The 27,990-nt window shown below is 40.8% G+C and overlaps 2 protein-coding genes across 3 annotated transcripts; both read left to right on the forward strand.

The window, feature by feature from the left end:
* The first annotated feature begins 1,037 nt into the window (after nt 1-1,037).
* frmd8 (FERM domain containing 8) lies at nt 1,038-18,591 on the forward strand. Its single transcript, XM_071901075.2, has 11 exons — nt 1,038-1,175; nt 4,146-4,243; nt 4,437-4,604; nt 6,195-6,296; nt 7,547-7,605; nt 10,151-10,317; nt 12,091-12,306; nt 12,443-12,566; nt 12,768-12,917; nt 13,797-14,022; nt 14,188-18,591. Exons 2-11 carry the CDS (start codon nt 4,153-4,155, stop codon nt 14,298-14,300), a joined length of 1,416 nt encoding a protein of 471 aa, XP_071757176.1. The 5' UTR covers nt 1,038-1,175; nt 4,146-4,152; the 3' UTR covers nt 14,301-18,591.
* A 1,350-nt stretch (nt 18,592-19,941) lies between these two features.
* On the forward strand, nt 19,942-27,889 carry vps51 (VPS51 subunit of GARP complex). Of its 2 annotated transcripts, XM_071901071.2 has the most exons (12): nt 19,942-20,082; nt 20,195-20,394; nt 21,349-21,478; nt 21,567-21,713; nt 21,830-22,049; nt 22,566-23,490; nt 24,131-24,346; nt 25,249-25,332; nt 25,485-25,619; nt 25,750-25,871; nt 26,501-26,588; nt 26,684-27,889. In XM_071901071.2, exons 2-12 carry the CDS (start codon nt 20,215-20,217, stop codon nt 26,942-26,944), a joined length of 2,508 nt encoding a protein of 835 aa, XP_071757172.2. In that variant the 5' UTR covers nt 19,942-20,082; nt 20,195-20,214; the 3' UTR covers nt 26,945-27,889. The 2 variants fall into 2 exon arrangements, with proteins under 2 accessions (XP_071757172.2, XP_071757171.2); XM_071901070.2 differs by having other exon boundaries at nt 19,942-20,394.
* The last annotated feature ends 101 nt before the right edge of the window (nt 27,890-27,990 follow it).

Raw genomic sequence — 27,990 nt, forward strand, 5'->3', positions numbered from 1 at the left:
TACAACATCATAAAGGTAATAAAACATATATTTGTATACATCACCATATTAGAAAAAACTAAAATAATGAGCCTATAACTAAAATAAATGAGCTACAATTAAAAAAAAAAGTAAAAAAACAACAACAAATAAAATAAAGGCTAATATAACATATTACACTTTGTATTTACTTTACTTTACTTTACTGTACTTTACTTTTTAGATTATATCAGTAAATATTTAATTTAATGATTTAAAAGGTTTAGGTCTACATTTTTCTTATTATTAACCATTTTTAGAGACTTGGTAAGATATTGAAATCTTAATAGGAACATCAAGTTTCTGTAGGCCACTTTCATTGCAAATTTCTGTTTGTTAATGAATAATTTAGTACGGATTAAAACAAATAACTCATGTTTCATTGAATGTGTTAGCATTGCATAACAGATGATGTCTTTCAGTACAAGGCGGGAGGGAGAGAAAAACAAATGTTTCCAGTCATCTGGGCCCTGCGTGCGTAAACACAGTTGCGGTGACGTTTTCAAACATGTGACGACGTGACGACGCTCTCTGCATTTTCGACTCGACTGAGTTGAAATTTTCGAGTCATTTTCGAGATCTGAGCCTTTCGAACTTGTTCCGTGGAGAGCAATGTTTTGATTTATCTCCCTCATTTTGTTCAGTTGCCCAATATGAAGAAGGGGCAAGGCAGACTTCTACTGTAACTGATGAACATGAGTTAAAACTATAGTTGACTTTTCTATAAGGACTGTTACAGCTCTACTGTTCTATGAGATTCTCATCCACTAATCTAACATTACTAAAAACAGCTGTTCACAATTCACATAGTGAATCAGTTTACATTCAAGCAATCTTCCAGCGAACAGTTCGGAATATTTGTTCCCAACTGTTATTCACTACTTCAATTAAGTAATTAAGTATTCCTGCATTGCTCCCCCAGTGACCGGAGTGATTGTCACACCCAACGAAGTGTGGTTCAAAATGAGCGAATCCTTCGCCAGTCACACATCACTGTAACTGTTGCAGCTGCCCGGAAAGCTAGTTTTAGACAACTGGCTAGCCAGGAAACTAAAAACGAACCGTAAATTTACTTATTTAGAAGTATTTCCAAAACTGGCAGCATCCCATCTAGAGAATACGCCGTGAGTGGAGGGATTTTCACCAGAAATATCAGGGTAGGTGGACAACAGAGGACATTTTGTTCCTTCACTTGCTAGCTAACGGCTACACACTACATACGACAAGCTCGACTGAAATAATGTAGCTAACTTTATTGGATAGAACGACAAAAAGTAGCTACTTTTGTGACCAAAGGGATATTTATGTCTCATTGTCACCAATTGGTAGTTGAAATGTATGGGACATAAAAGTACCAAAATAATACTGTGACAAATGTGCTGAAAATGTCATTACTTACCTAGCACGATTGTTCTTAAGGGCGCTTTCAATCTTGTCTTGTTTAGTAATGTTGAATCGTCCCCTGGAACTTTTTGGGTACGAAGATGTAATTAAATACAATATGAATGTAACTGAATAATAGTGACATATTGAGACCCTTTGGGCTAGTTACAATTAAGCAGCATGATATCAACAGCAGCAAACATTGGTTCAAGTGGGAGATTTAGAGGTCTGTTCTGCTTGTGCTGGATGTGCAGACTCCCTCCCAGGGGCAGACTTACTGATTTTTTACCTAAGCAAAGGCAAGCATGGGACCCCTGAATCCCAGTCTTCACCCTTTTCAGTCCATTCTTTCTACACATAACCTTCAAATTGGGGCTGATCAAAGTGCGTATGCAAGGGTTGATATTACGAGATAAGGGTTGCAGCTGACAAGAGCTCTGGAGCTGATCTCTCCTGACTGAGAAAAGAATGATACTCACATTGTGGTACTAACCAAGAACATAACAATCATCATATAGTGTTGCACTTAGTATTGCATTGCAAAACTTAGCAATTTCTTGCCAGGAAGTCATAGTTGCATAAAAACTTTTGTAATCGCTAGAAGATGGGTTGTGGAGATGCCAAAACTAGTGAACTTGCTCCACTAACTTCTCTTCAAATCTATCTTTGAATGAGTTGTATATAATGCCAGAATGAAAGCAAAATAGTGTTTTCACTGGAAATCCCGCCTCTCTGACTAGCCAATCAATATATCTGCCACATCTCCACCCCTGGCACATAGTTCCTTTTTTCAAGGGGCCCATAGTCAGATGTCAGTGAACCATCTCTGCAACCCTCTACGGGTGCTGCATGTGCCTCTGGCCTTCTGGCACATTGTGTTTCTGCTCTGCTTTGTTTATGTGCGGGTACAAATGTACAAAGCTAACTTTGTTGCACTTAATAGTCCGATAATTGGACTATTTTGTGAATTCAGATTTCAACAGCATAAAGTGTACAAATTTATTTCCATGTGCAATAATGTAGATCTCTTTCAGTGCTTCCATGTTGCTGTTGTAAGCTGCACATTAACAAGTACTTGCACATGAAGTGACTATGTAATGAATGACTCATGTTAGCAATGTTTACAATTGAATATATTGACAGACTCAGTGATCCATGGTTAAGATTGCGTGTGTAGAGCTCCAGTTGATGGAAATAAAATTTGCCCTGCATGTTGTTATTTAATTTGTTTAAATAACAATGTTGTTTTTCTAAATATATAGGCTCAGTAAGGCATAATGTACATTGAGCCAGTAAAATAACGCAAAATAAGTCCTGAAAGGGTGAATCAAGCGGAAAATTATTACACAGCTTTGCTGAATACTCAATTCTGATTGGCCAGTGAAGAGATTCAGATCATTTATGAATTACAGACCACTGTTTCACATCTAATCATCACTCCGCAGTCAAGAAGTCTGGTCCATTTTGTTGATTTATAATCAAATTAACTAGTGATTCTTTATGCCAAAAAGATGTTGCTCCTTGGTTACTGCAGACAAACACTTGGTGCAGACGTAGGTTAGAAACTTGGAAGATTTTTCCAATATTCAGTTTGATATATTTGGAGAGCATGGAACTTGATTCCTAGTTAGAGGCTGAATGTCAATCTTACTGGTTTTGGTTTTGTTGATATGTTTGCAGTTCTGCTACTAACTAGTGTAGCCCATGGATGTTAGCTACAGACATTTCTGTGGTTGCCAGTCCTGCTGAACTATTTTTTGGTGGAAGCTTGTAAGTTGCTTCAGGTTGTAATAAAATAATTTTAAATTGTTATTTCTTAATAACGATGAATGCATTGATGCATTCGTTAAGCAGCCGTGTAATAAGTGTAATAATGCCCGGCATGCTGTTCATTAGCTGTGAGCCGGTCATTAACGACGCTGGTCTTCCAAATTTATATGAGAGGGGTAATGTACAGCGAGCCGTTCAAAATCCATTAAAAATTGTAACTGTAACCTCATATTAATTGGAGTCTGCTAGAAGGTTTGAGTTTGAGTGTGAGAATGCACAGCAGAGATGGATCATGCACATGCCACTCAGTCTGATGTACTGTAAGACATAAGGCACTTCCCCTGGGTGAAATAGTGTGAAAATAGGGAGTCCCATTTCCAGCATGCATACGAGGACGTACAAGCTGCACACCACAAGCCCTTGTGTGTTTGCCCTTGCACCATTTATTTTTTGTCAGTACCTATTGGGCAAGCAAATGATTATGTGGAAGGCACCAAAAGTAAGATGCTGTTGCTGCTAATACATTTAGCAGAAATTTAGAAGAATTTGTTTGATCCAAACAATGGATGGGGTGACACAAATCTTTCCAGCATCTTTCCAACAAGCCATTCAAGCTAGGGGCTTGTTACAGCTTTGCCAAGTGTGTGCGGTTTGCGTGTGATAGCTTATGTTACAAAAAGGAAGTAAACAATTTGGAAAAAGCATGTAAACAGTGTACTTTTGGAAACATCCACAAAATAAACTTTGCAGTTGTTTTATAAATGAACAGATTTGATCTTGTTGTTTACTCAAAGATTGAGTATATCAAGTTGTTATGTAACTAAGTAAGTATATCAAGTTATATAATCCTGGTTTCCTGCAAAATAATTTCCGTAAAGAGTGGGAATCCTATGTGGGTATCAAATAGTTATGTTGTAATGCTAATGTTATCTTGTATTGTGATAGAATTTTTGAGTTTGGTCTTTATGTTTCAGACTAGAAATGGAAGGAGATGAGTGCAGTTTTCCTGCAGAATCATCAGATGATCACTCGCAAAGAGGAAGTGTTGCCTCTTCTGCAACACTTACCCGTGGTACGGTACTGCAAATATTAATATGACTCTTGGAGGTTAAAACTATTCTAAAGATTATAATTTTTATCTCTAGCGAACTGTCTTTTAAAGTAAAAGTTAAGGCTACCTAAATTTCAATATGATTTTGTTTCACTTTGGCTTTTTTGTCGTCATGAAACTATTTTTGTTAATGTTTGTTTGTGTCTTTACACAGCTCAAGATGTGCTTATCTACCTGATTGGTGACAGTGCTGTACACTTGTGTGTGGAAGGGGTTGGCAGCGTCAATGTGCAGGAGTTGGGCCGCAGTGTTCGTGAGGCTCTCCATATTCCTGACTCTGCACAGGAAGCTTTCGCCTTCTGGCTTTGCTCCCCCCTGCTTGGTAAGAAGCTTTTTAGCAACACTTTTCACACTCATCAGTGTTTTTGTGATTTTCAGCTGAGATACAGCGATTTCCTAACAAAGGATGGAGCATATCATTTCATTGCGGTTGCCATAGGACAGCAGTAGTAAATTTGGATGGGAACCACTTTGGCCAGAGTAAATCATTGTTGTAGCCACATGTATATGCACTCCAGTCCGGATGGTGGGGAGGTTCGGGGGCTGGCAGGGGATGGACAGCCAAATCATTGACTACATTTACATGCACTGAGAATTTCGTTCTTAACCTCACTCCCCACTCAAGTAACCCGGTTTTGGGTTGATACATGTAAATATCATAACGCTGGTTAGAAAAGCCCAGTTAAGCTCGCACTCCTATTATGAGAAACCTGGTTAAGATGTCCTGTTTACTCCAATACTAAACAGGTTACTGTAGCATGTAAACATCTTATTCCTTTCACTTTTGATGTGCGCCGTCTGCACAAACTCTGACTCATAAAGCATTATGGGTACATTTTGATGTCAACAAAAAACATGGCGGTGAGCAGCACTTGTTTTTGGGATCGTTTTTTTCCCCCTGTAATAGAAAGTCAAACAGAGAGGGGATAACTGGCGGCACAGATTTTCATACTTTTTTGCTGGTGAACGGTTCAATCTGTGGGTGGGACACCACAGGTGGACGGGAATATTCCGTTAACTGGTTTATTCATGACAACAGGGATACTTAATCGTCAAGTACTCAAAGGTTCATGTAGACAACTTGACCTTAACCGGAGTATGGCCAATAGCTGGGTTGCTCCATTCATGTAAACATAGTCAGCGATGCTTGTGTGCAGTCTCTCTTTTGTCCATCTTACTCACGAACACAGTAGCTGCATCTATAGGTTCAGCAGTGACAGAGGTATTTGACAGGTGTAGACATGGTGTCATAGTTTGCATAAGGGGATACATCATAATGATTGTGTGTGTGTGTGCGTGCGTGCATGCGTGCGTGTGTTTGTGTGTGTGTGTGTGTGTTCGAAATGTCCAAAAACAAACAGGCAAGTGAAGCTCCTGCATTGCCTGATTGATCTTCAAATACAAATTTTGCCCTGGCTGCAAGAAGAATTTCCCCTCAGGGACAATAAAGTTGAATTGAAATTGAAATAATTTGCCATCCAAAATACCTGGGTGTACCTTTTTATTTTGCAGATTAGTCAGGTGGGCTCAGTGCCTACATGCCTACAGCCATGTAGAACAAGCCTAATGACATATCTGTTCTACAAACAGTGTTTGTAGGCTATGCATGAATTTTGAATGAACTGCTACAAAATGGTTGATTCATTGCAACTGTTACAATAGCTGTTGTTGCAACTGTTACAATAACAAATTGTCAATGTGAAGAAAAAAAAAATTGAATCGGTAAGGTCTAGTCAGTCACAGAGAATCAATTGCTTTTTCTTTCCTTGAAATAACCATGTACTGTTATGATTTGAGTGGACTCACTTTGATGTGACCAGCTCCAGTACTACACTGGCGAAGGGCACAAGAAGCAGAGCAGAGAAGCACACACATCTTACTGTATCATCTTTGCTTTCCCCCGATTTCTTAGAATTGCAGTTAAAGCCAAGGCATCAGCCATACAAATTGTGTCGGCAGTGGCAGGACCTACTGTATCGCTTCACTGAGGCCTCGGAGGATGACATATCACAAGGTGAGAGTCTGGTCTGTCTGTGTCAGTGTATGTGGAGCAGGGCCTGTTTCTTTTTCTGTAGCAGCTCCCTCTAGATTTGAAGCTCACTCGTAAATTGTTTATGCTTAGTAACCAACTCCAGGTAAATAAAAGAAAAAGGTACTGTCAGTGGTTGCTCTGTATCCATTTTTATCTCTGTTTATGTTTTATGCAGAATGCATTCTTTACATATAACCAGGCCTGGGTGAATTACAGAATTGCACCAAAGGTTTGACTGTGACCAAAGTTGTCATAGTTTCAGAGTATGACCAGTAAGACAGTTATCAACTGCATCATTCCTGTAACATTCCTGCTCCCACTACATTGAGTAGAAAGTGCAGCAAAGGGTGGCCTAATGGTTGGAGGGACTGTCCTGTAACCAGAAGGTCCCAGGTTTGATTCCCTATGAGGGCGAGTGCCGGCCCTGCTGAAGTGTCCTTGAGCAAAACACTAAATTCCTCCCAGCTCCAGGTACACTGTCCTGCACCGGACTCTGCACACTGACCTCCCTGTGGAGAGGAGCGTGTGAAAAGACAAATACCTCACCTCAGGGAACAAGCCCAAAAAAGAAAGTAATAATCCCTGACATTTTCATGTAAATATATTTCCTTTTTGCCACTGTATCACCGATCAATATAACACAATAGTGATATTCATGAAAGCTTTTACATTCAGTGTTGTAAACACCCATGAGTGGGTACCTTCTTTCTGGAAAACAGTCTTTTGGCACTGAGGAAGTGATGCGTTTTACAGTATGGAAGCAGCAACAGTGGTTTGTTTGGAATAAATAGCAGAAGAACTGAGTAGTTGGCATGAGCAATGATAGCTGCCATGGTTGAACAGGGCCAAAAAAAGAATAAAAAAATACAATCATGTGGATTATTACTTTAATGCAGTAAAGCATGGGATTATTAAAGGGTTTTATGGGGAGTGATTTCTGCCTGTCGAATCTTACAGGAATGAGCAGGAACACAGTGGATTGGAGTGGGCTTGAATGGCAGACACTCCAGTGTGCTGCTCACTCTCACCTCACATCACTGTGTTAGTCACTCTAGCCTCACTGCACTCTTAACAGTTTAATTGAACAACAACTCCAATTATTATTTTTTTAAATAATAGTCAACTTAAATCACTAGTCCTAAACTGCATATCTGCCATCATGTTTTTTTTTTGTCGTTTTTGTTGTTTTTTACTGCTTTTATGTGCTTATTGTCCTCTTCTTTTTCCCCAAGATGAACCATGTCTCCAATACAGGCGGAATGTGTTTTATCCCAAGTCTAAAGAGCTACAGGTACCATTAACCCTGATTCACTATGATTTTGTAAAACAGTCTCATTCTCTGGGAAAAGGATTAACGGATTAAAAACGTTTTTGCTCTAAAGTACATTGACTGAGCTTTTTATGCAGTGAGTGTTTAACTAATAACATGATTTTAAAAGTACTTCGAAAATATATTTAAAAAAAATTGTAGCTTATTATTAACATTGGACCAAAATGGACTTTGAGTTGCAATGGAATCTGAAAATTATGAAGACATTTTTATCCATTAGTGAGTCGTACCCATAAAGATTAACTCACTCCTCAACCCTCCACCACCTCCACCCTCAACTTTGCTCACTGCTGACCTCTTCGCATCCTTCTTTAATGATAAGGTTTCTACCATCAGTAATCAGTTCTCTGAGCCTGACCAACTCAGTATGCTGCCGCCAGCTAACAGGGCCTCACTCCTCTCATTTTCCCATCTCACCGAGGAGCAAGTCTCCAAACTTCTGCTTGACTCTCATCCCACTACCTGTCCGTTGGACCCCATACCCTCCAACCTCCTGCAGGCCATTTCGTCCACACTTATCCCTGCAGTCACGCACATCATCAACTCCTCACTTAGAACGGGTGTGTTCCCCACTGCTTTTAAGCAAGCCCAGGTTACCCCACTGCTAAAGAAACCTACACTCAACCCATCTCAGGTTGAAAATTACAGGCCGGTTTCACTCCTCACCTTCCTTTCCAAGACACTTGAGCGCACAGTCTTTAATCAAGTCTCTGAATTCCTTTCTGAGAACAACCTGTATGATCCTAACCAGTCTGGCTTCAAACGCGGACACTCTACAGAGACTGCGCTCTTGTCTGTAGTGGAAACACTGCAATCAGCTAGAACTGCCGGTCAGTCCTCTGTTCTAATGTTGCTTGACCTATCGGCTGCCTTTGACACGGTTAACCACCAAATCCTCCTCTCCACACTCGCTGAGCTTGGCTTCTCAGGATCTGCTCTCACCTCTGGTTTGAGTCCTACCTCTCAGGGAGATCCTTCAGAGTGTCTTGGAGAGGGGTGTCTAAATCCCACTGCTTGTCCACAGGGGTACCTCAAGGGTCAGTGCTTGGACCCCTTCTCTTTTCAATATACACCACCTCACTTGGTGCAGTCATCCACTCACATGGCTTCTCATATCATTCATATGCTGACGATACCCAGCTCCTCCTATCGTTCCCGCCAGACGACCCCACAGTCTCGGCACGGATATCGGCTGCCTCGCCGATATCTCGGCATGGATGAAGGAACGCCACCTTCAGCTTAACCTGTCAAAGACTGAGCTCCTTGTCAGCCCAGCCAGATCCTCTGTACAACAGCAGATCAGTATCCAGCTCGAATCAGCTCAGCTCATTCCCGCAAAATCTGTCAGAAACTTGGGTGTCATGATTGATGACCAACTAACCTTTAAGGAGCATGTGGCTTCTGTTGCTCGGGCATCCCGATTTGCCCTGTACACCATCAGGAAGATCAGACCCTACCTGTCTGAACATGCAGCACAACTCCTAGTACAGGCGCTTGTAATCTCACGCCTTGACTACTGCAACTCCTTACTGGCAGGGCTCCCGGCATGTACGCTCAAACCTCTGCAGATGATCCAGAATGCGGCGGCACGTCTGGTCTTCAACCAGCCCAAAAGAGCACATGTCACTCCGCTGTTCATATCCCTCCACTGGCTCCCAGTTGCTGCCCGCATCAAGTTTAAGTCCTTGATGCTCGCCTACAAAGCAGCAATCAAAACGGCTCCTACCTACCTGAACTCCCTCATTCAGGTCTACGCTCCCTCCCGCCCACTACGCTCTGCCAAGGAACGGCGCCTGGTGCTGCCACCACAACAAGGCCCTAAGTCTCTAGCCAGACTCTTCTCTTCTGTGGTTCCTCGGTGGTGGAACGAGTTACCAAACTCCATTCGATCCGCAGAGTCCCTTTCAATCTTTAAGAAAAGGCTAAAGACCCAGCTCTTTAGTGAACACCTTCTCACCTGATGGACTGTGTAATCCAAAAAAAAAACAAAAAAAAACTCTTTATCTGCCTCTATGCACTCTATGCATTGCCTCTATGCACTGGCTCATAGCACCTATGTCCTGTCGGACCAGAACTTAGCTTTATGGCACTTATTCTTGTTGTTCTCTCAAGACTAGATCCTTGCTTGTGTTGTATTAAAATCTCATATGTACGTCGCTTTGGATAGAAGCGTCTGCCAAATGGGAAATTGTAAATTGTAAAGATTTCAAGTTTAGTTAATTGGTTTACTCAAAAAAAGCAGATTGGGGCTTTAATGAAAATGTTTGACTAATGCCTGTGGAAGCCAGACAAGCACCAAAGACTGCATTGTTCATAATTGTGCATTGTAAGCTAACGTTGCCATTTCACTGGCTCCATACATACTGCTGGCACAAAAGTATGTTCTTGTTTTACATTTGATGGACGCAGCATTTGTATTTATTGATATCATGCTTGCTGAAACTACCTTCAAGCTAATTTTCCTGCTAAATGGAATGTGCTTTGTCATCCTGTTGCCCTCGAGCAGATGGATGAGGAGGGAGTGCTGAGGCTGCTGTATGAGGAGGCCAGGAGCAACATCCTCACAGGCCGCTACCCCTGTGACCCTGAGCACTGGACCGGTCTCGGAGCGTTGTCGCTCGCCCTCAATGAGGGAATTGGTCTGGACAGCCAAAAACTGACTACTACTATAAAGTAAGTTATAAAGCTTGGTTTATAGCTTGGTTTTCAATGTAAACAAGATTACATTTTCTCTAACCAATAGCATACAACAACAAACACAAAAGACTAGGGGCGTGTGGATCAATAGAAATAGCTTCATACCTCTAAAGTTTGCCCTGAAACGTATGACTGAAGTATAAACAGGTTAAAAAAAAAATATTGAAGTTACTCAGGTAACAGCTGTGAAATGCATGAGCCCCATTTTGTCTCCTCCATAACTTAAACAACAGAACCTAAACACATGAAAGCTTCTATAGACACAATGTTAATGGATTAATGACTGATTAAAATGCAGTTAACTTACATTTAGACTCATGCAACTTGCACTGAGTTTAATTGGAATTGGAAGAGCATTGCTGTTCTGTCCTTAATGTTATATTTCACTTTCATGTTCAAGTTAGTGCTATTTGCTGGGAAGATAAATAACATTTTCCTTGAGGAAAACTATTTTCAACATATAATTCTCCTTAATATTCTATCCGTTGACTACAGTAACTGTTTAAATATTAGACACCTCAAAGTCTGGCTGTGTTAGAGCGGAGACTAAGTCTTCGTCCCACAAGTCCAAAAATCACTTCTCGTTTCCTTCATTTTTCTCTGTGACCCAGAAATCAATCGCCATGTTGCCAGCTGTCCCAATAATAGAGGAAATGAGAGAAGGCACTCAAGTGTATACTCTCCAGGAGTAAATTATATGATGTTTGATGTGTCCCCAGTATAGCCCAATCAAATTCTATGCTTCTCAGTTAGGAGGAGAAAAACACAACTCTTGGAATGATATGAAAAATATAAACCCTCATAATACAATTACTTGAAATTTGATGACTACTTATGTCTTTGACCAAGAAGCTCTTTTCAGAGGACGTCTAATAAGATGGTCATCATCAGTCGACGTCTTTGTGAAGAACAGAAGCTGTCCCAATTTCAGAGCTCTTCTCTTACTTTTCTCTTTTCCTTTCCTCCCTTCCTTCCCTCACCCATTTTTTTTTGTTGGTAGGATATGAGTGGTAGAGACTGAGGAGAGGAAAGAAGCTGTAGTGATCTTGGTAGGGGTTTTGGGACGCCCTCCTGTGTGCGAGAGGAGAGAAAATAGATGAGTTAAGGGAGAACTGCTCTAAGCGGACTATGTAAATGTAGGCTCTGACTAAGTCTTTCCAGAACACATGGTCTTAATGACGGCAAAGGAATGTAGGCTAACAAATACAGTGTGTGATTTTGTCAGCTACAGTTCTCCGAATATGGATAATATCACAAAATGATCAGATGGATTCAGAACAAAAACATTATCCGTACCAAATGGATGTTCTTTCCAAGCACTCAGCCCAGCTGTAAAAATGCCGCTGTCACACTTTACATTTCTTTTGTTCAAAGCCAAGAATCAGAGAAATGAAGAGACTATTTTATAAAGATAAACACAAAATAACAAAATAGTACAGTACATCACGGATATATTGACAACTTTAAAACTGCACGCTTGGTCTCCGGCATCTTTTACAAATCTTGTTAATCATAAAGACAGAGCGGCTCAGAAAAAGGAAAAGGTGAAGTGAAGTGAAACTCCAAATGGGCAACAGATTGATTTTGTAACTTGAAGAAAATCTAGAGCTCAGCTCTGCGGAGAGAAGATGCCATTTATGCAAATCTGAACATGAGTATTCAATTTGTGACATCTCATCAACTCTTCGTTACATATTGCACTATGTTTTCACACTGACTTGACTATTTTGTGTCATCTGCCTGCCACAGAGAAAAGAAGCTGTCTTCTTTCCTGCCTGCACATGTTGCGATGGGGGGCGGAGGTTTGCTCTCTACCCTGAGAGGGAAAGGGAGCCGTCAGGCAGCGCTGGAGCAAAACCTGTTGGAGGAGTACAGAAAGATCAGCACATCGGCTGGCAGCCCTCCTGAGCCCTCACAGCTCCTACACCAGTACCTCAACAAATGCCACACTCTGCCTTACTATGGGTATGAATTTGTAAAAGTTTGAATTGAATGAATTTTTGTTGAAGTTGAAAGTATTTTCTTAGACGCCTCACATTACCCACATATCTTGACTCATTCAATGTTTATGTGAATTTAATAAACATAACTGCCTAAACAGGTGTGCTTTCTTCTTTGGGGAGATTGACAAGCCAGTGCAAGGGATCCTCCAGAGGGGAGGACGCAAAGCTGTCAACGTTGGGATCAGCCTGGACGGAGTATATGTGATGGATGTCAAAGAGAAGGTGAGTGTTGTATTCTGTTGGGTTGACAGCTTTGGTAAACAGAGATACAATACTATGTTTCTCACTTTACAGCTTTTATGATGGTGCGTTCGTTCGTTGCTCATAGTGCACAGTGCATGAAGATAAAAGACAGGGAGAAAGATTTTGCATTTCTTCATAAAGGCTACCCTGAATTCTCTTCTTGAACTCATTTCCTTGCAGCATGTGCTTCTTGGCCTGCGTTTCAGCGAGCTGTCCTGGGACCACAGCTACCCCGAGGAGGAGGGGGACTCGCATATTCTTTGGCTAGAATTTGATGGAGAGGAAGCTGGCACTCCTGTCAACAAGTTGCTGAAGATCTACTCAAAACAAGTAAGGAAACCTGTTGTGAAATCAAGTAACAAAATCATGAATCATGTGATATCAAGCCATGTAAATCTAAAAATTATATTTTAAGGGAAAATAGGCTGAGGTTGTGTGTAAAGTCTTCTATTATTCTTTTTCTGTGTATCAGTGCCTTATTTCAATTATTTTCAGTATGGAAAGAGCTTATGCTGGTGTGTGTATAAAAGTGCAGTGCTTGGTGTTTTCTTGGAGCTTCACCTATTTGGTTAATCTGCTCTCCGTGCTTCAGATTTAAAATATTTTAAGTTTGCAGAAGAGCAACAGTCGGTGTTACTTGTTGACACCTAACCAGTTGCAGCTCAGGTTGGGTGGGACGGTTGTTGAATTGAAACCCCATAAGAACCCTATTGCACTTATGTTTAAAAACATATATAATCTTATATAATATATATAATTTTTTTTTTTTACTTTTTCTTTCACAAAAATTTAATTGTTGTAAATTCTAACCATTGTTACAAGCTTTGTGTGTAGTCAGAGAAGGTAGCCTGATCATTGTGGAAAAGATTGTCTGAGCCACCAGATGGTGAAGAGCTCTTACATAACAGTAGAAGCAGCGATAAAACATAATCACACCAGGCTGTAATCCAAGACTGGCGACCCTGTACCCTGCTCAACAGAATCACAGCCAGTCCTGTTACTGTAAGAGACATTAGAAGAGTACATGCCTGTGGTTCACCAATGGACCGTCATTATGGAGCTCAACTATTGAAATTAATGAAATAAATACTAATTATTTCAATATCTAATCATATTAATTAAATTTCCCCATGTATTTTGCCAAGCAATAGCCAAATGGGTCTAATCTTCAAACTGTTAGTCATCTTTAATTTTTTTTCTGTCCACCAGGCAGAGCTCATGAGTGGCTTCATTGAGTTCTGTGTGGAGCTGAAGTCGTCGGAGGGCGGAGCCGCAGCTGAAGCTGATGGCGAGGTCGGTCTGTCTCAGCAGCCTGCTGGACAAGATGGCAGCAACGAGAAAGGACGTGGAGGACAGCGCGGGAAACTGCGCAGGCAAAGCAGTGTTGTGTGCAGTCGGGTCCATTCGCTCAACACCATTAGCTACGTGGACAATGGTGAGTGCGGTAGAATTAACGGGTTTAAAGAAATCTCCCAATCAGAATTATTTTTCAGTCACTGTATTTTCAAATACTAATAGGTGATGCTAATCTGGATGATAAGAGTTGATAGAGATGATATGTGCTATTTTAATACTTTTTTCACTTGTCGTTGTCTCTCAGGGAAAGAAATTAAGCGTTTGAAGCCGAAAAGAGCGGCTTCCTTCTTTACCCGGCAGGCACCTGCACCCACATACTCTGCTGTGCAGGTGGTGGAGAGTTTGGAGCAGGGCTAACCTCGGGGATCGGCTCTGCCTCAGGCTTCTCAAAGACCAAACCTGAACATTTTACATTGAGATTTAAGGAAAAGACTTGATAACGAGTTTGAGGGTTTAACTCATAATGAAAATGCAATGGACCAAGAGAGGGATCTAAGTGTGAATGACAATATTTATCCGTCAAAGTTGTGTATATTAAGAGAATACGGTAATGTGAAAAACAAAATGATCTATTAAGCGATTATGCTTCCAAGGTTAAACAGAAGTGGCTTTTCATTAGATGGCCCAAGATGAACCTGATGAACATGGGGGAAAAAATATCATTTTAGGAGCGCCATGTTGTGGCTGTGGCCTTTTATCACTGTTCTCCTTCAAGCAAACTTATACTAAAGACTGGAACAAGTCTGAGACAAGTCTTCATATTTTAGAGAAATCCTCAGACACTGGCTCCAATCGAGGACTTTATGAAATCTTAAGATGTGTGCAGCCCTCAGTCGAAACCAGTTTTGAAAGTTTTGTAGCGTTTTCCAGCCCTTTGAAGCAGTGCTTAATCCTATTTTTCTAAAACGTTGAGCCTAATCTGAGTGTAAAATTAATTCATTAACAAACATCACTATATAGCCACAAATAACAAATACTATTAAACGCTTTTTACTTTTCCTCAAACTGCAAGTGTTACCAAAAAACCTGATGCTACGTAATTACTACAGTCAGCATGACAAACACGTTTTCAGGGGACAATCTGAGGGTGTGTTCACACTATTCTGCTTTTTTTAAACTGCCAGCGCCTTTTTTTCATGAAAGTCAATGGGAAACTTTGGAAACTTACTGTGCCTGATTTCATTTTTGGTAGAGTTGAGTGCTTTCTAAAAGTTCAATGTTTTTGAGAAGCATGCGTGAAGTCAGCTTTTTTGTGAGCCGACTAATCACAATGAAGAAGAGGCAGGGTTTCATGATATGTTGGCAGCTGACAGGCTACAACAACCAGAATGAAACTGGAGACAGTACTGGTAGAAAGGTTGGCACATTGGCTGTGTTGTGGGAGTTTGTGGTAAGTCGGCCTATTTGAGAATTTGACATAAGTACTGTTTGCTGATAGCGGCTGCTGGTCGTCATAGAAACAGTGTGGGTTGCACAACCCGCTTTTTCAAATACATTTTATGTTGTTGTTTTTATTATTATTTTTACAAAAAATGGAATAGTGTGAGCTCACCCTAAGCAGGTAAAAAAAACAGGAAAAACAGACTTTTCAACACTTTACAACATCCAGTTGTAGAGGTCAAAATGCAACCAAATATTGACAGTAATAAGCCCTCGCTATGGAGCAAAAATTGTTAATGTGCATTAAGAAAATGTTTTTTAAATCACAATCAAAAACTAATAAAACCATAGGTTTATTATGATGTATTGATTAACTAATACTAAAAATGTAAAAACTCAGTCAAACTGCATGAACCATCTGTGGAAAATTTCAGGTAAACAAATCAGTCAAGACTGAATTGGAAGTGAATGGAAATATGTGGGCTTAATGTGGCCTAACATGGCTTAAAGGGATATGTCACCCATTTGACATTATTTCAAAATAGTTCTCTTGCCTTCAAACTCGCTGGTTCAGCAGTATTGACTAAATGTACCATTTCCATCCTATTTTTCTCCGCTACCAAATGGTTTGCAGTTGTCATCCCTGCAGCAGCGTACAAGCTAGAATATTCAATTCAAAATTTACCTGCCAATTCAGCACCATCAGTACCAGTAACATCCATGGACAGCTCTTCACCTAACAACACAGACACTAAATTGGAGATTATCTTGATTGCTAGTCAGCCTGAACAGAATTATTCTTTGTAAAGATTATGCAATAGAGTACTTCTGTAACTTTAGACATGACAGCGGCTAAAATGAAACAAACTTGTTAAGTAATGTGAACGTTTGGCCTTTATACAACTGCAGCCCACTGAGGAGCCATGAACCACACTGTCGCATTTATGCTGCAGCCATTATGTCTCATTTCTGGTTAGCCTTTTTTCCCTGCAAATACAAGCTCAGTTCAAAACCATCATTAGAAAGAAGTGGGGGAGCACTGTCTTTAACTGTATAGAAATGTACTGTACATATGACACAGAGCAAATGACCAAGGACTTGTCACTATGCTGTTAAAACCTCAGTCTGTATACCAAAGCCTATCTCACATGCTGCAATACGACAACTTAAACACTCCAGAGACAGATTCAGTCTCATGTTTTTACAGTTGATGTTATTGGCACCCCTTGCAATATCAATAATTATTTCTACAAAAACAGGGTAGAATTAAAAATAAAAACCTTTGTTTATCCATAGCTTTATTATTCTGATTCTCAACAATGCAGAATGGAAAATAACTAAGCTAATAGAAAAATGGCTATGGCAATCACTGAACCAAACAAAAACTAACAATTCCAGAGAGCAGCACTAATGTAACCAAAACATTAGTCCCTTGTCTCCCCTATCTATATGTTCACACTGGCTGTGGCTTCATATGGATTGGTATCTTTAGCCAGCAAGATAAAGAATATCTGGACTTGCAAATAACAAGCATATCTTATACTTCTTGAATGATCATATTTTCTTACTCATTCTTTGTAAGTCATTTTTCTAGTTTGTAATTGCCCGAAACCTGAAACCTGAAAGCTGCCTGTGAATTCAAATTCCAGGGTCAGCAAATCTCAAACTTGATGGAGTTAGGTCAACGTTTTGCATGCTGCAAAATTTAAATGTGCAAAAGTGAAATATCACTTTGTACCACAGAACATCAGAACAGTGATTTAAATTAAAAACTACCTTATATTTTGAAGAAATATTGAATTATCAGCAAAATTGCAAGGCGTGTCAATAACACAGTCCAGATCTGTATTTGTTATGGAAACAGTGGCATGCCCCCACCTTTACGTGGCAGGATCCTCCAGATGCCTCTCAGAACTTCACCCCGATCTTAGTAGAAGCAGTTCCAGTATATCTTTTCTCTACATTTAACAAGGGAACTCTGTTTATCTCACTAATATACACACAAAACTATACAACTTTATAGTACTGCCTTCCACTTGAACTTGATGTGCTCATTTGAGATGTGGTGATGCCAGAGGAATCAAAGTTAACATGTATCCTTTCTGATTCCCTGCGTATGCAAACTGCTGAATGTTTTTACATCTATGTCCTTTCACTTATATGTCAGTTATGTAACTTAACTGATGCAAAAGCAACAGTCTGATTCGTTGTTGCTAAGTTACACTATGCATGTTACATTGTAGAATAGCCATTCCGACAAACCACACATCATGTGATATGATACTGCACTATTAATACTAATACACTGTATATAATTGTTTTACATCTGCTGATTCTTTGTATTGTTTGTTAGCTTTCATAAGAGAATATTTTTACTTTCACTTTCATATATTTGTTAGTGTTCTTACACGAAAATGAAGAAATAGGTCATTTTAAGTATTGTTTTCTCAAGCAGTCACTTTACCGAAACATAAAGTGCCTTTTTTATTTGTACTAAGTTGGCTTCTGAGGGAATGTTTTGGTACTTGGAAACCAGGACTGGGCTTCTTTGGTGGTGCTAGGGTCTGAAATATCTGCATAGGGTGCTGTAACCTGTGTCTCGCATTTTCAACTAAATGATGCATTTCATCTTCCCTAGCTGATGTGAGTTTGTTAACAAGGCCTGTACGACTCCCTGGACAACTACACTGGTCAGGCTGCTGTTCAATAATGTAATCTGGTTCCTATCAATGCAGTGGACAGTCAGCTGTGCTTTCATCAAAATGTATCTGACATACAGTATGGTCTCATCTCTTAGTCTCTCGTCTGTTTAAAAGTGCAGTTACTACCTGAGACAAAGGTAACTTTAGATAGGAGACTTTAGATTTTCACGTCCTACAGCTCAAAATGTGCTGTAGTCAAATTCCATATTCACTGACATTTTACCTGTTGTGTGACTGCTAATTAATTAATTTTACAAAGCACTCAAACACCAACAAATTAATCATTGAAGTGGAAGGATGTGCTTTGATGTATGGGAAACAGTTTGCTAATACTTCTGTATAGATATTGACCAGTTTTGTCATGAGGTATGCCCACTTGCAGTTAACTGTGTGCTGCATTGATGTGAGTTAGAGTCGACCAATGTAGGCCTGATGGGGAGGGAGAGTCTGGTTGTGTTAAAAGCTAGTTGAGAAAAGTTTGACTTCTCCATATGGAATTTTATGTAAAATTATATTACAGAGTACACTGAAATAAACAGAAGGATTCCATTTCCACCTAAAAACTATCTTCCTTTGACTGTAATTACTTGTGTTGCTGTTGATTGTTTTTTTTACAATGTTTCTTTACAACAAACATTATAGCTTATACTTCATAAGCTTATGTATTTAAAAACAACTGATACAGTACATGAAGTTAATTGTTCATGAGAGACTATTTTGTATTCGTCAACACAGGAAAATGAATGGATTATGGATGGATTATCTTTGTTGGCACTTTCCTTCCCTATATAAACTCAAGATTTATTGATTGATTCCTTCTTGGATGGATGTGCAAGTGCCATAGCCTTAGCTAATGATTTAAAAACTTTCTTTTCTGCAACTCTTAAATTTGCCATGTTTTCAGTTAATTAAGTTGGTTGGATACTGAAAACTACATTTATAGAATGGAAGCAACAGCTATTGGGGAGGATACTCACTTCTCAAAATCTGTGTGATTCTTACCAACTGTATTTGGTCATCTGTTTTGAGAAAGCATTCTAGTTGTTAAATTAAATAGTACACTGCTCATGTTGCAGCAAAATAAGAGCTTTTCCTGAGTTCAGGCAAGCATCCAGTTGTCCACCTCTGTTGGAGATCTGGTTGGGATTATACTGATATACCTACATATGATATACTGTCTTGTTTTTTTTTTTTTTTTTTGTTTTTTTTCTTTTGTAAATCGTTTTATATGCACCTCTAAACTCAGCTCAGTGATTTTTGACTTTACCAAGCCCCATGCAAGGAGCAATTTTTATTTAGTATTTAAAATGGGCCCATTTTCAAATATAGCTAAAAGAAATTATAGAATATTATTCCATTGTTTTTATTTACAACACAATATACAAACTTTTGCAGCCTATACAGATTTTTGTTATGCAGTATGTGTGAATCTTTGAAAAATAAAATGAACATCGTTTTCTCTGAGGATTAGACCTATTAATTGCCCTTTACTTTTTTCTCATTGTTACATCATTTTCTGGCTTTAAATGTATTTTTCCCTTTCATGGTTAGTTTTTGGCCGAGTACAGATAGGCTAGTGCAATTCATGCAAGTGTTTCTATTGATTTTTTGAATCAAAACTGCTCCTCTTGGTTAAATCATTGGGTAAACTGGCATATTTTGAATGTTGACAAAATCCAATCAAATCAATTCACATGTTCGATTTTTATTAATATAAATACATTTTGTAACAAATGACATTTATATATTCAGTTTACATAGATCACATACTTGGACATGCGCAGTAGTGCACTTCCGAACTGCCCAAACAGCGCAGCCAGTTGTCAACACTCTTGACCAATCAGCGTCTCTGAAATGTGAACCACTGCTTGCAGTGCGGAAGCAAACCCGGAAACAGTGTAACCTTCTGACAACAGCCCAACAGCCAGTATAATCATACTTAGTCACTGATGTTGCAGGAAAAAATGACAACGTTTTCAAATTTAGTATCCTGAAAAAGCTTTGTGAATCAGAGCGGCAGGCAGGCTGCTGCACGGATATCAAGCAGTTAGGAGCAGGTCAGAGTCAGCTCAGGTAGTAAGTGTCTCCAGACAGCTGGACGTTTTGACACCAATTCATTCCTGTTTCCGTCATCTTTCTTTGTCAACGTCTTATTTCTATCGTTATTAGCTAGCTAGCTAGCGTTGAGGATGGACCGGGAGGCTGAAGCCGTAGACCCAGCAGACCCCAGCAGGAAGCGGAGGGTGCACGGGATGCTGAAGCTCTACTACGGGCTGAACGAGGAAGGAAAGGCCGCGGACCAGCCGGAGTCCCTGGATCCCTGCGACATCAACGGGCCGCACTTCGACCCGGAGGTCTACCTCAACAAGGTAAAGGTTTCTTGGACTAGTTTCATGTAAAGACTTAGAAGTTCTCAATTTCTACGATCATCAAACTCAGATAATGGCCTGTTGACTCAGTATTGTTACAAAAGCTCCTTGCTGTCAGTGTTAACGTCACCTGGGACTAAACAGTCAATGTTATCCTAACTTTACTGTGTGTGATAAAACCAGCTGACAAATAAAAACATAAGACGGAAAGAATTTAAAGGAGGGCAACTAGCTTTATTGCAAGGATGCCATTGAGTCACAGTTGTCAGCTGACTCATCATTTGATTGTTTTGTTGTCCATCACTGCACACAAACACACAAATCCCCTCAACACCTTATGCTGTATTGGTATGATTACTAGGGGATAATATTGATGAGAATATATGTGAATGAAGGGATATGAGTGTGTTTTGAATCCTTAGCATTTTTCATCTAAATATCACCACCATGGTGCAGCAGTAAGGTTCTCCCTCAGTGTGCCAGGCAATGTATTGAGGACAGGTGGGGATACTGTTATGATTAAGCATGCAGTTTCTAGGAATGAAAACCAAAACAAAGCCAACATGTAATGCATTTTTTATTGCCAAACAATATGCATAAATTAACCAGTGGCCATTCAATTTACATTGCAACTTAAGGTAATGCCAAAGAATTAAATGGATTGTAAATATTAACCACATTATACAACAAATCACCAGTAAACATAACTTCTGATTTTATAAGCATTAAATTAAATTCAACAAACTTCCTGAGCTTTGTGGGAAAACAGTATTTGCTGGAGAATGGTGGGGAGTGAGTGAGTATATCCATGAACTGGCAGCAAGTGCATTGATTTACTTGGCTGATACTGAAGGACTATGGGTGTTGAACTCATTCACTAAACTCACTCCTCAATCAACAGTTACAATGTACTGTTTTCAGTTTTAACCCTGTGTGTGTTGATTGTGACTGCAGCTTAGGAGAGAATGCTCTCTTGGAGAGTTGATGGACCAGGAGAGCTGCATGGTGAAGCAGATCCGCTCCCTGGACAGCGATATGCAGACACTGGTGTATGAAAACTACAACAAGTTCATATCCGCTACAGGTGAGATGACTATTAAATTACTGTTAAAAAAAGTTTTGTTGAACTGCACACACTTTGATTGTTAAATCACACTTCTATTTCCTCTTAGACACCATAAGAAAGATGAAGAACGATTTCAAAAAGATGGAAGATGAAATGGATTGTCTTTCTGCCAACATGGCCGCTATCACAGAGTTCAGTGCCTGCATCAGTGGCACTCTTCAAGACCAGCACACACAGATTACCAAACTCTCAGGTGAGACCTAAAACTGGGACTTTCTGTTTTCAGACTTGTTTGGTCAATTGTGGGCCACTTCATAATGTCCAAGTGTCTGTTTTCCAACTTCTTCATGTGGTCGCCTGTCACCCCAGGGGTCCACACTCTCCTACGGAAGCTGCAGTTTCTGTTTGAGCTGCCTGCTAGACTAAACAAGTGTCTGGAGCTGCAGGCGTACGCTCAGGCAGTGAGCTCGCACCGCCGCGCCCGCTGTGTGCTGCAGCAGTACAGTCACTTGCCCTCCTTCAAGGGAATTCAGGATGACTGTCACGCCATCATGGACAAGCTGGCACAGGAGCTGCGACAGAAGTTCAGGTGGGAATTTGCCAACCTATATTCAGATCAGGGATGTCTGAGCGAGGGAACATCAAACGAGTAAAGCATGGTTCAGTGTTGGAGAGAAATGTGACTTAGAAGAGCTGCAGCAAGATTTTATGAACCGTGACTATTGATCAAATCAGAGTTGACAATTTTGTTCTTTCAGACTATTTGCCCTTTTTCTGCTTCTTTATGTCAGACAAATGTTTGGATAATGCTTTTACTGAAATATGGGTGGAAAACACTTTTGTTTAGGTCGCAAATTTGCTATATTATAACATTTATGCTTAACTAATAGTGTTTTTTTTTAGTTAACATTTGTGATAGTTAATTAAGATTAAATGTGCATCCTTAATTCAGATGTTTTGTCCTTGATGGGTGCAACAGCCTTTTTGCACTTTGAATTTCAAAATGTTGGAAGAGCATCATTTATGACTAATTATTGCCATTTCATAAATAGCATACTGTAATCCTGTAAATCAGTTATCTCTACCTGTTCTTTCATGCTCGTAGGGATGGTGGATCAAGCGCCAAGGATCTGTCAGAGTGTGTGGAGCTGCTGCTACAGCTGGATGAACCAGCGGAGGAGCTCTGCGATAAATTCCTGAGCCATGCGCGATCTCGACTGGAGACGGATCTCCAGGGCCTGGAAGCAGAGATAAGGCCGTACCCATCAGCCCCGGCAGAGAGTGATGCCTCCGGCCCTTCTGCCCGCAGGCCGTCGTCTGCCGCGGTCGCTGGATCCCCCACAGATAACTCCCCTAAAACCAGCGCTCTGCCCTCTCCCAGCTCCAAGACTGACATCCTGGAATTCATTGACAGGGGCTGCAATGAATTTGTCAGCAGCTTATGCTTGGTAATTACTTCTTATCAAGAACTGTTTATCAATCACGCTCAGAAGGGAGAGCTGGCATCCAAAAATATCCCTCAGATGGCAAACGGCAAGCTGCACATCTTTGTGGATGATCTGGCTGCTCGGTATTTCTCGCTTGTGGAGCGGAGGATACAAGAGGAGAAAGGCGTCGGGGATAACTCGCTGCTGGTCCGGGCGCTCGACCGCTTCCACCGCCGGCTTCAGGCCGTGGCCAAACTGCTGCCAGGCTCTGCCGTGCCCAACCAGGGGACGGAGATTGTAGTCCGCGCGGCGACGGAGCGGGTCAAGCAGTACCTGTCCGCTCTGCAGAGCTTCTACATGGACAGCCTGACGGACGTGAGGCAGGCGCTGGCCGCCCCTCGGCTCACTGTGGCCGGTGCTTCGGTGGCTGCAGGTGGCGGTCTGCTGGGGGGGCCGGCCTCTGGAAGGGACGCTCCCACCAGCCTGCCGGAGCTGCTCTCTTCCCTGTCGGCCTCTATTCTCAATCAGATCAAGTCAGTGTTGGCGTCAGTGCATCTCTTCACCGCTAAGGACATTACTTTCTCCAACAAGCCTTACTTCAAGGTGAATAGTTACGCATTTGTTGTTATAGGAATAGTCCCCCCCCCCCCCCCCCCCCCAAAAAAAAAAAAAAGAAAAGTCAGTCATTATCACCCCCATGTCAGTTGAAACTCCATTGAAGTTCGTAGGACCACCAAACACACAGAGTTAGCCCCCGAAGTTCAATCTCAGCCTTCTCCCAAACTATTGAAGTTAACAGGGCCATCTTTTTACAGGTTCAAAAGCTGGATATATAAAGTAATATAAATGAAGTCTAATATTTACCTCATTATCTGCTTTGTCAGTCGCACCCTACAATAACAAGCACTGTTCCACCAGAGCACTGTAGTGTGTGATCAGAACATTATCAACGAGGAAAATATAGGAGATAATGAGGCAAATATTACACTGCACAAGCTGTTTGGAGAGATTTGATTGACATTTTATATATTTTGGAGCTGTAAAAAGATGACCCCATTAACTTCAATAGGCTCAGATTATAACTATGGGGGCTAACTTGTGTGTTTGGTGGTCTTGACATGGGGGTAGATAATGACTGAATTTTCATTTTGGGTGGAACTATTTTAATATGTCTAATCTTACATTTTGTAATTGCATAATGAGAGTGACAGCCTGTGTTTTTGTATCCGTCTTCTCCTCTTAGGGCGAATTTTGCAGCCAGGGTGTCCGTGAGAGTCTGGTGGTCAGCTTTATAAAGTTTGTGTGCCAGTCCTCTCGGCAATTTTGTGAGACTGCCGGAGACAAGGGAGGCTCAACTCCTCCAGCCCTTCTGTTGCTGCTGTCTCGGCTCTGCCTGGACTACGAAACCTCCACCATCTCCTACATACTCACTCTCACAGATGAACAGTTCCTGGTGCAGGTAAATGTCTTGTCGATTTCTTACGATAAAATGCAGCACCATGCATAAAAGAGCTCACTACAATGTTAAAACATGGTATTTAACATCAGACTGATACTTGACATTAGCATTTTAGTGTACATTTTACACTAATCCGGAGAACCTGTATGGGTTCTTCTATATATAACTAATGCATTACAAGGAGGGACATGCTCTGTCAAACAGAAGCTGGTTTGACTATCCATTTATGTGATGATAATTACAAATTTTCATTGTGCTGCATGAAACATTTGATGGTCATGTGAGTGCATTTTATGTGACATTTTTATTCATTTTAAAGAGCAAGCTCATGTTACTTAAAATGGTATGGTAAATGGATTATGCACGATGAGGTCAGTTAGAGAGATTTTCTATCATTTAGATTAGGCCATTCTTACCATTAAAGAATCACATTCACGTCAGTGGATGATTTGAAGATAAGTTGCATAGATGTGGTGTCATGAGACATTTATACAGAGTTAAAATATTTTATTGCAGCAAAGCTCTAGATCAGGGAAGCAACACTTTTCTGTACCCTTGGTAAAAATTATTTGATTCATTCTTTGCCAGTTTAAGTAAACCAAACCATTATTGATGTAAACTACAAATGTTAAATATACTTGTTGTGCCTATGTCATTTCGTAAACGGCTTTAAAAAGCAGCAACATTTACTGCAATAGACACCTTTTGTTTTTTATGTATGTTAACACCTAAAGTAATATATTGCACTGCCTAACTCTCATCAACATAAGCACAGTAATCTGAATTGTTGGATGCATTTTCATTATAAAGGATTCCCTAACCTAACCATAAAATCAGGTTCCAAGTCTTCACAACGGCGTGACAATAAAAATACAGCCTTCTTTCCTTTTGCTCTGTTGCAGCACCACAGTCCTGTAACAGCAGTCACAGCTTTATGTGCAGAAGCCAGGGAAGCAGCACAGAAACTACTGAACCATTATGTCAAGGTCGGTTTTCACCCACAGCATTCACTGAACCCCTTTTTACTTACTGAGGAATAACAGAGCTAACAATGCAAGAACATACTTCTACAAATGACTTTTTCCTCACTTTTTCATATTGTATTTCATGTCCTACTTGCGATGGTTTTGTTTGGCAGGTTCAGGGCCTGATCATCTCCCAGATGCTGAGGAAGAGTGTAGAAACACGAGACTGGGTCAACACCATTGAGCCTCGAAATGTCCGTGCTGTGATGAAGAGGGTGGTGGAGGACACTACCTCCATTGACGTGCAGGTGACACTTCCTTTGCATAATTGATCACAGTGGTGTCGTCTCCATCGTGTGAAGTACAGCTGTGTATATTTAAGCCATTGAAGCCTGATTGAATGGATCCTTTTATTAACACCCTTCTGCTCTCCCACAGGTGGGTCTTTTATATGAGGAAGGTGTGAGGAAAGCACACAGCAGTGACTCCAGCAAAAGGACTTTCTCTGTCTACAGCAGCTCGAGGCAGCAAGCCCGCTATGCCGCCAGCTACACTCCAAGGTACTGCAGCTGCAAACAACTTCTTGCATACAAAGACTCATCATGCTGAGATGAGGCGGTGTCCTCTAGGAGTTTTAGATGCGTTTCACTTGAGTTCTCATAGCAGAGTCTGAGTCATAGAGTCTGGCTTAAATTAAAACAAAATACTGAATTTGGTGATTTTCTAACTCTTTTCATTTCTCTACTGTATTTAAGTCGAGGGCACATTGCCACATAGTCATAAGGGCCCTTTCAAATAGAAATATCATGTCATCAAACTCCGTCAAAGCCGAAAACCACCACTGCACACTCTTCACACGTTGTCATCAGGAGACACACTGTGGAGCCGTTCCACTGGCAGTGCATCTGCACAGAGTGTGTACCGAGGGTAATTTTACTGGGATATGAACACATTTTCTGCCGCTTCATTGCACTATATTGAACTGAAATTTACTAGGATGTTGAAGCTCCAACATCCTATGAGTCCACAAAGTCAGTCTCCAAGTCGGTGTAAATGGAATTGCTCCAGGCTTTGTTTCTTGATAATAACACATTAGAATATTTGCTCTTTGGTTTCTAGCTTGGGAGAGTTTTGACTTCAGTGATTTGCTCTGTGAAGCGCTGACACCGTCTCTTTCGTCTGCCCGCAGCGCTCCCATGGATACTAATCTACTGAGCAACATACACAAGCTCTTCTCTGAGAGGATCGACATCTTCAGCTCAGTGGAATTCAACAAGGTGAGTGCAGATATTCATTAAGCTGTAAAACCTTCAGCACAGCCTTCAGCTATACACAAAAACGTCCCGCTCACGCACCCCTCCCGCTCTCCCAGGTCTCTGTGATGACAGGAATCATCAAAATCAGTTTGAAGACCTTCCTGGAGTGCGTTCGACTGCGCACCTTCGGCCGCTACGGCCTGCAGCAGATCCAGGTGGACTGCCACTACCTGCAGATGTACCTGTGGCGCTTCGTCTCCGATGAGAACCTTGTACATTTCCTGCTGGACGAGATAGTGGGAAGCACCGCCCACCGCTGTTTGGACCCTGCCCCGATGGAGCAGAGCGTGATCGAAGTCATCTGTGAGCGAGGATAAGCCTGGGACCAGAAGCAAAGCCTCAAAACACCACAACAAAAATAACTGTGATTATGTAATGGTTCATCAAAAACCCAAACTGTATATCACAATTTAGACACCCACTCTGTGAGGTCCACATGGTTACAGAATGACTGTTTTAATGTTGTTTTGTTCAGCCAGACCTATGAAATAGCTTTGTTTGGGAGAGAGCAGGGAGCAGCATCATAACCCACCTTTTACCTCTCTGCTGGGTCTCATTGATATTGTGAAGGCTTCTGGTGTGATCACATGCTCATAAACATTCATCAATGGGGGGGTGGATCTCAAGATGTATGTGACAAGTAGGCAAAAGCCCAAATATCATGAGCTTCAGTGAAAAACTAAACACTCTGCATGAAAGGTAAACGCTCTTTGGTTTAAAGGGGGATCCCACTAGATTTAGGAATTCACACCTTGTTCTTGTGGTGTAGGGACAGTTCAGTAAGTATTGTGTGAACATTAATAACTCCCAACGCTAGAGAGAATAAAAACAAAACCTGGCTGTTAAGCTATTTATTGACAATGAATCCAATTGACCTATTATACAATGTTTGCTTTAACTGGTAACATCATTTAAGTCAGTTTTGTAACGTAATTGACAATTTTTACAAACCAGAAAATATACTCTTCCCTTCAGAAATCATTGCGGATACTCTCACTGTCATTCAGAGCAGTTTATTCTCTAGAAGGCAGCGGTGTGTCAGAGGAGAAACTCTCATTTGTTTCTCGCCGAGGTAAAAAGAAGTGAATGTTCTCTAATACAAGCTGACATAAGCAAACATATTCCAAACCTGAAAAGCCTCAGCCTCAGAGTTTGAATATGAGTTTGAGAATATGAACGGTTAGTGGGTTTGTATGCTGTTGAAGACTATTGTACGGTGCTGTGTAAATCTTATGTGTAAATAAAGCCTTTTGGGGATCTTATGGTGAATGACTAATTTAATTTGCCATGTGAATGTCATCTGATAATGTAATCCAAGTCTAACACTTAATAATTGCTGCAGCAGACTTGTCTCTTGCCTTTG

The sequence above is a fragment of the Centroberyx gerrardi genome, chromosome 11 (genome assembly GCF_048128805.1).
Source record: "Centroberyx gerrardi isolate f3 chromosome 11, fCenGer3.hap1.cur.20231027, whole genome shotgun sequence".
Taxonomy (NCBI): Eukaryota; Metazoa; Chordata; class Actinopteri; order Beryciformes; family Berycidae; genus Centroberyx; species Centroberyx gerrardi.

Excerpts from the sequence above, each read along its gene's own strand:
- frmd8 (XM_071901075.2), top strand. The coding sequence starts at position 4,153 with ATGGAAGGAGATGAGTGCAGTTTTCCTGCAGAATCATCAGATGATCAC. Across the intron at positions 10,318-12,090 it reads AAACTGACTACTACTATAAA|AGAAAAGAAGCTGTCTTCTT; the intron begins GTAAGTTATAAA and ends TGCCTGCCACAG. Across the intron at positions 12,307-12,442 it reads CACACTCTGCCTTACTATGG|GTGTGCTTTCTTCTTTGGGG; the intron begins GTATGAATTTGT and ends CTGCCTAAACAG.
- vps51 (XM_071901070.2), top strand. The coding sequence starts at position 20,215 with ATGGACCGGGAGGCTGAAGCCGTAGACCCAGCAGACCCCAGCAGGAAG. Across the intron at positions 23,491-24,130 it reads CCAACAAGCCTTACTTCAAG|GGCGAATTTTGCAGCCAGGG; the intron begins GTGAATAGTTAC and ends TTCTCCTCTTAG. Across the intron at positions 25,620-25,749 it reads CTACCTCCATTGACGTGCAG|GTGGGTCTTTTATATGAGGA; the intron begins GTGACACTTCCT and ends GCTCTCCCACAG.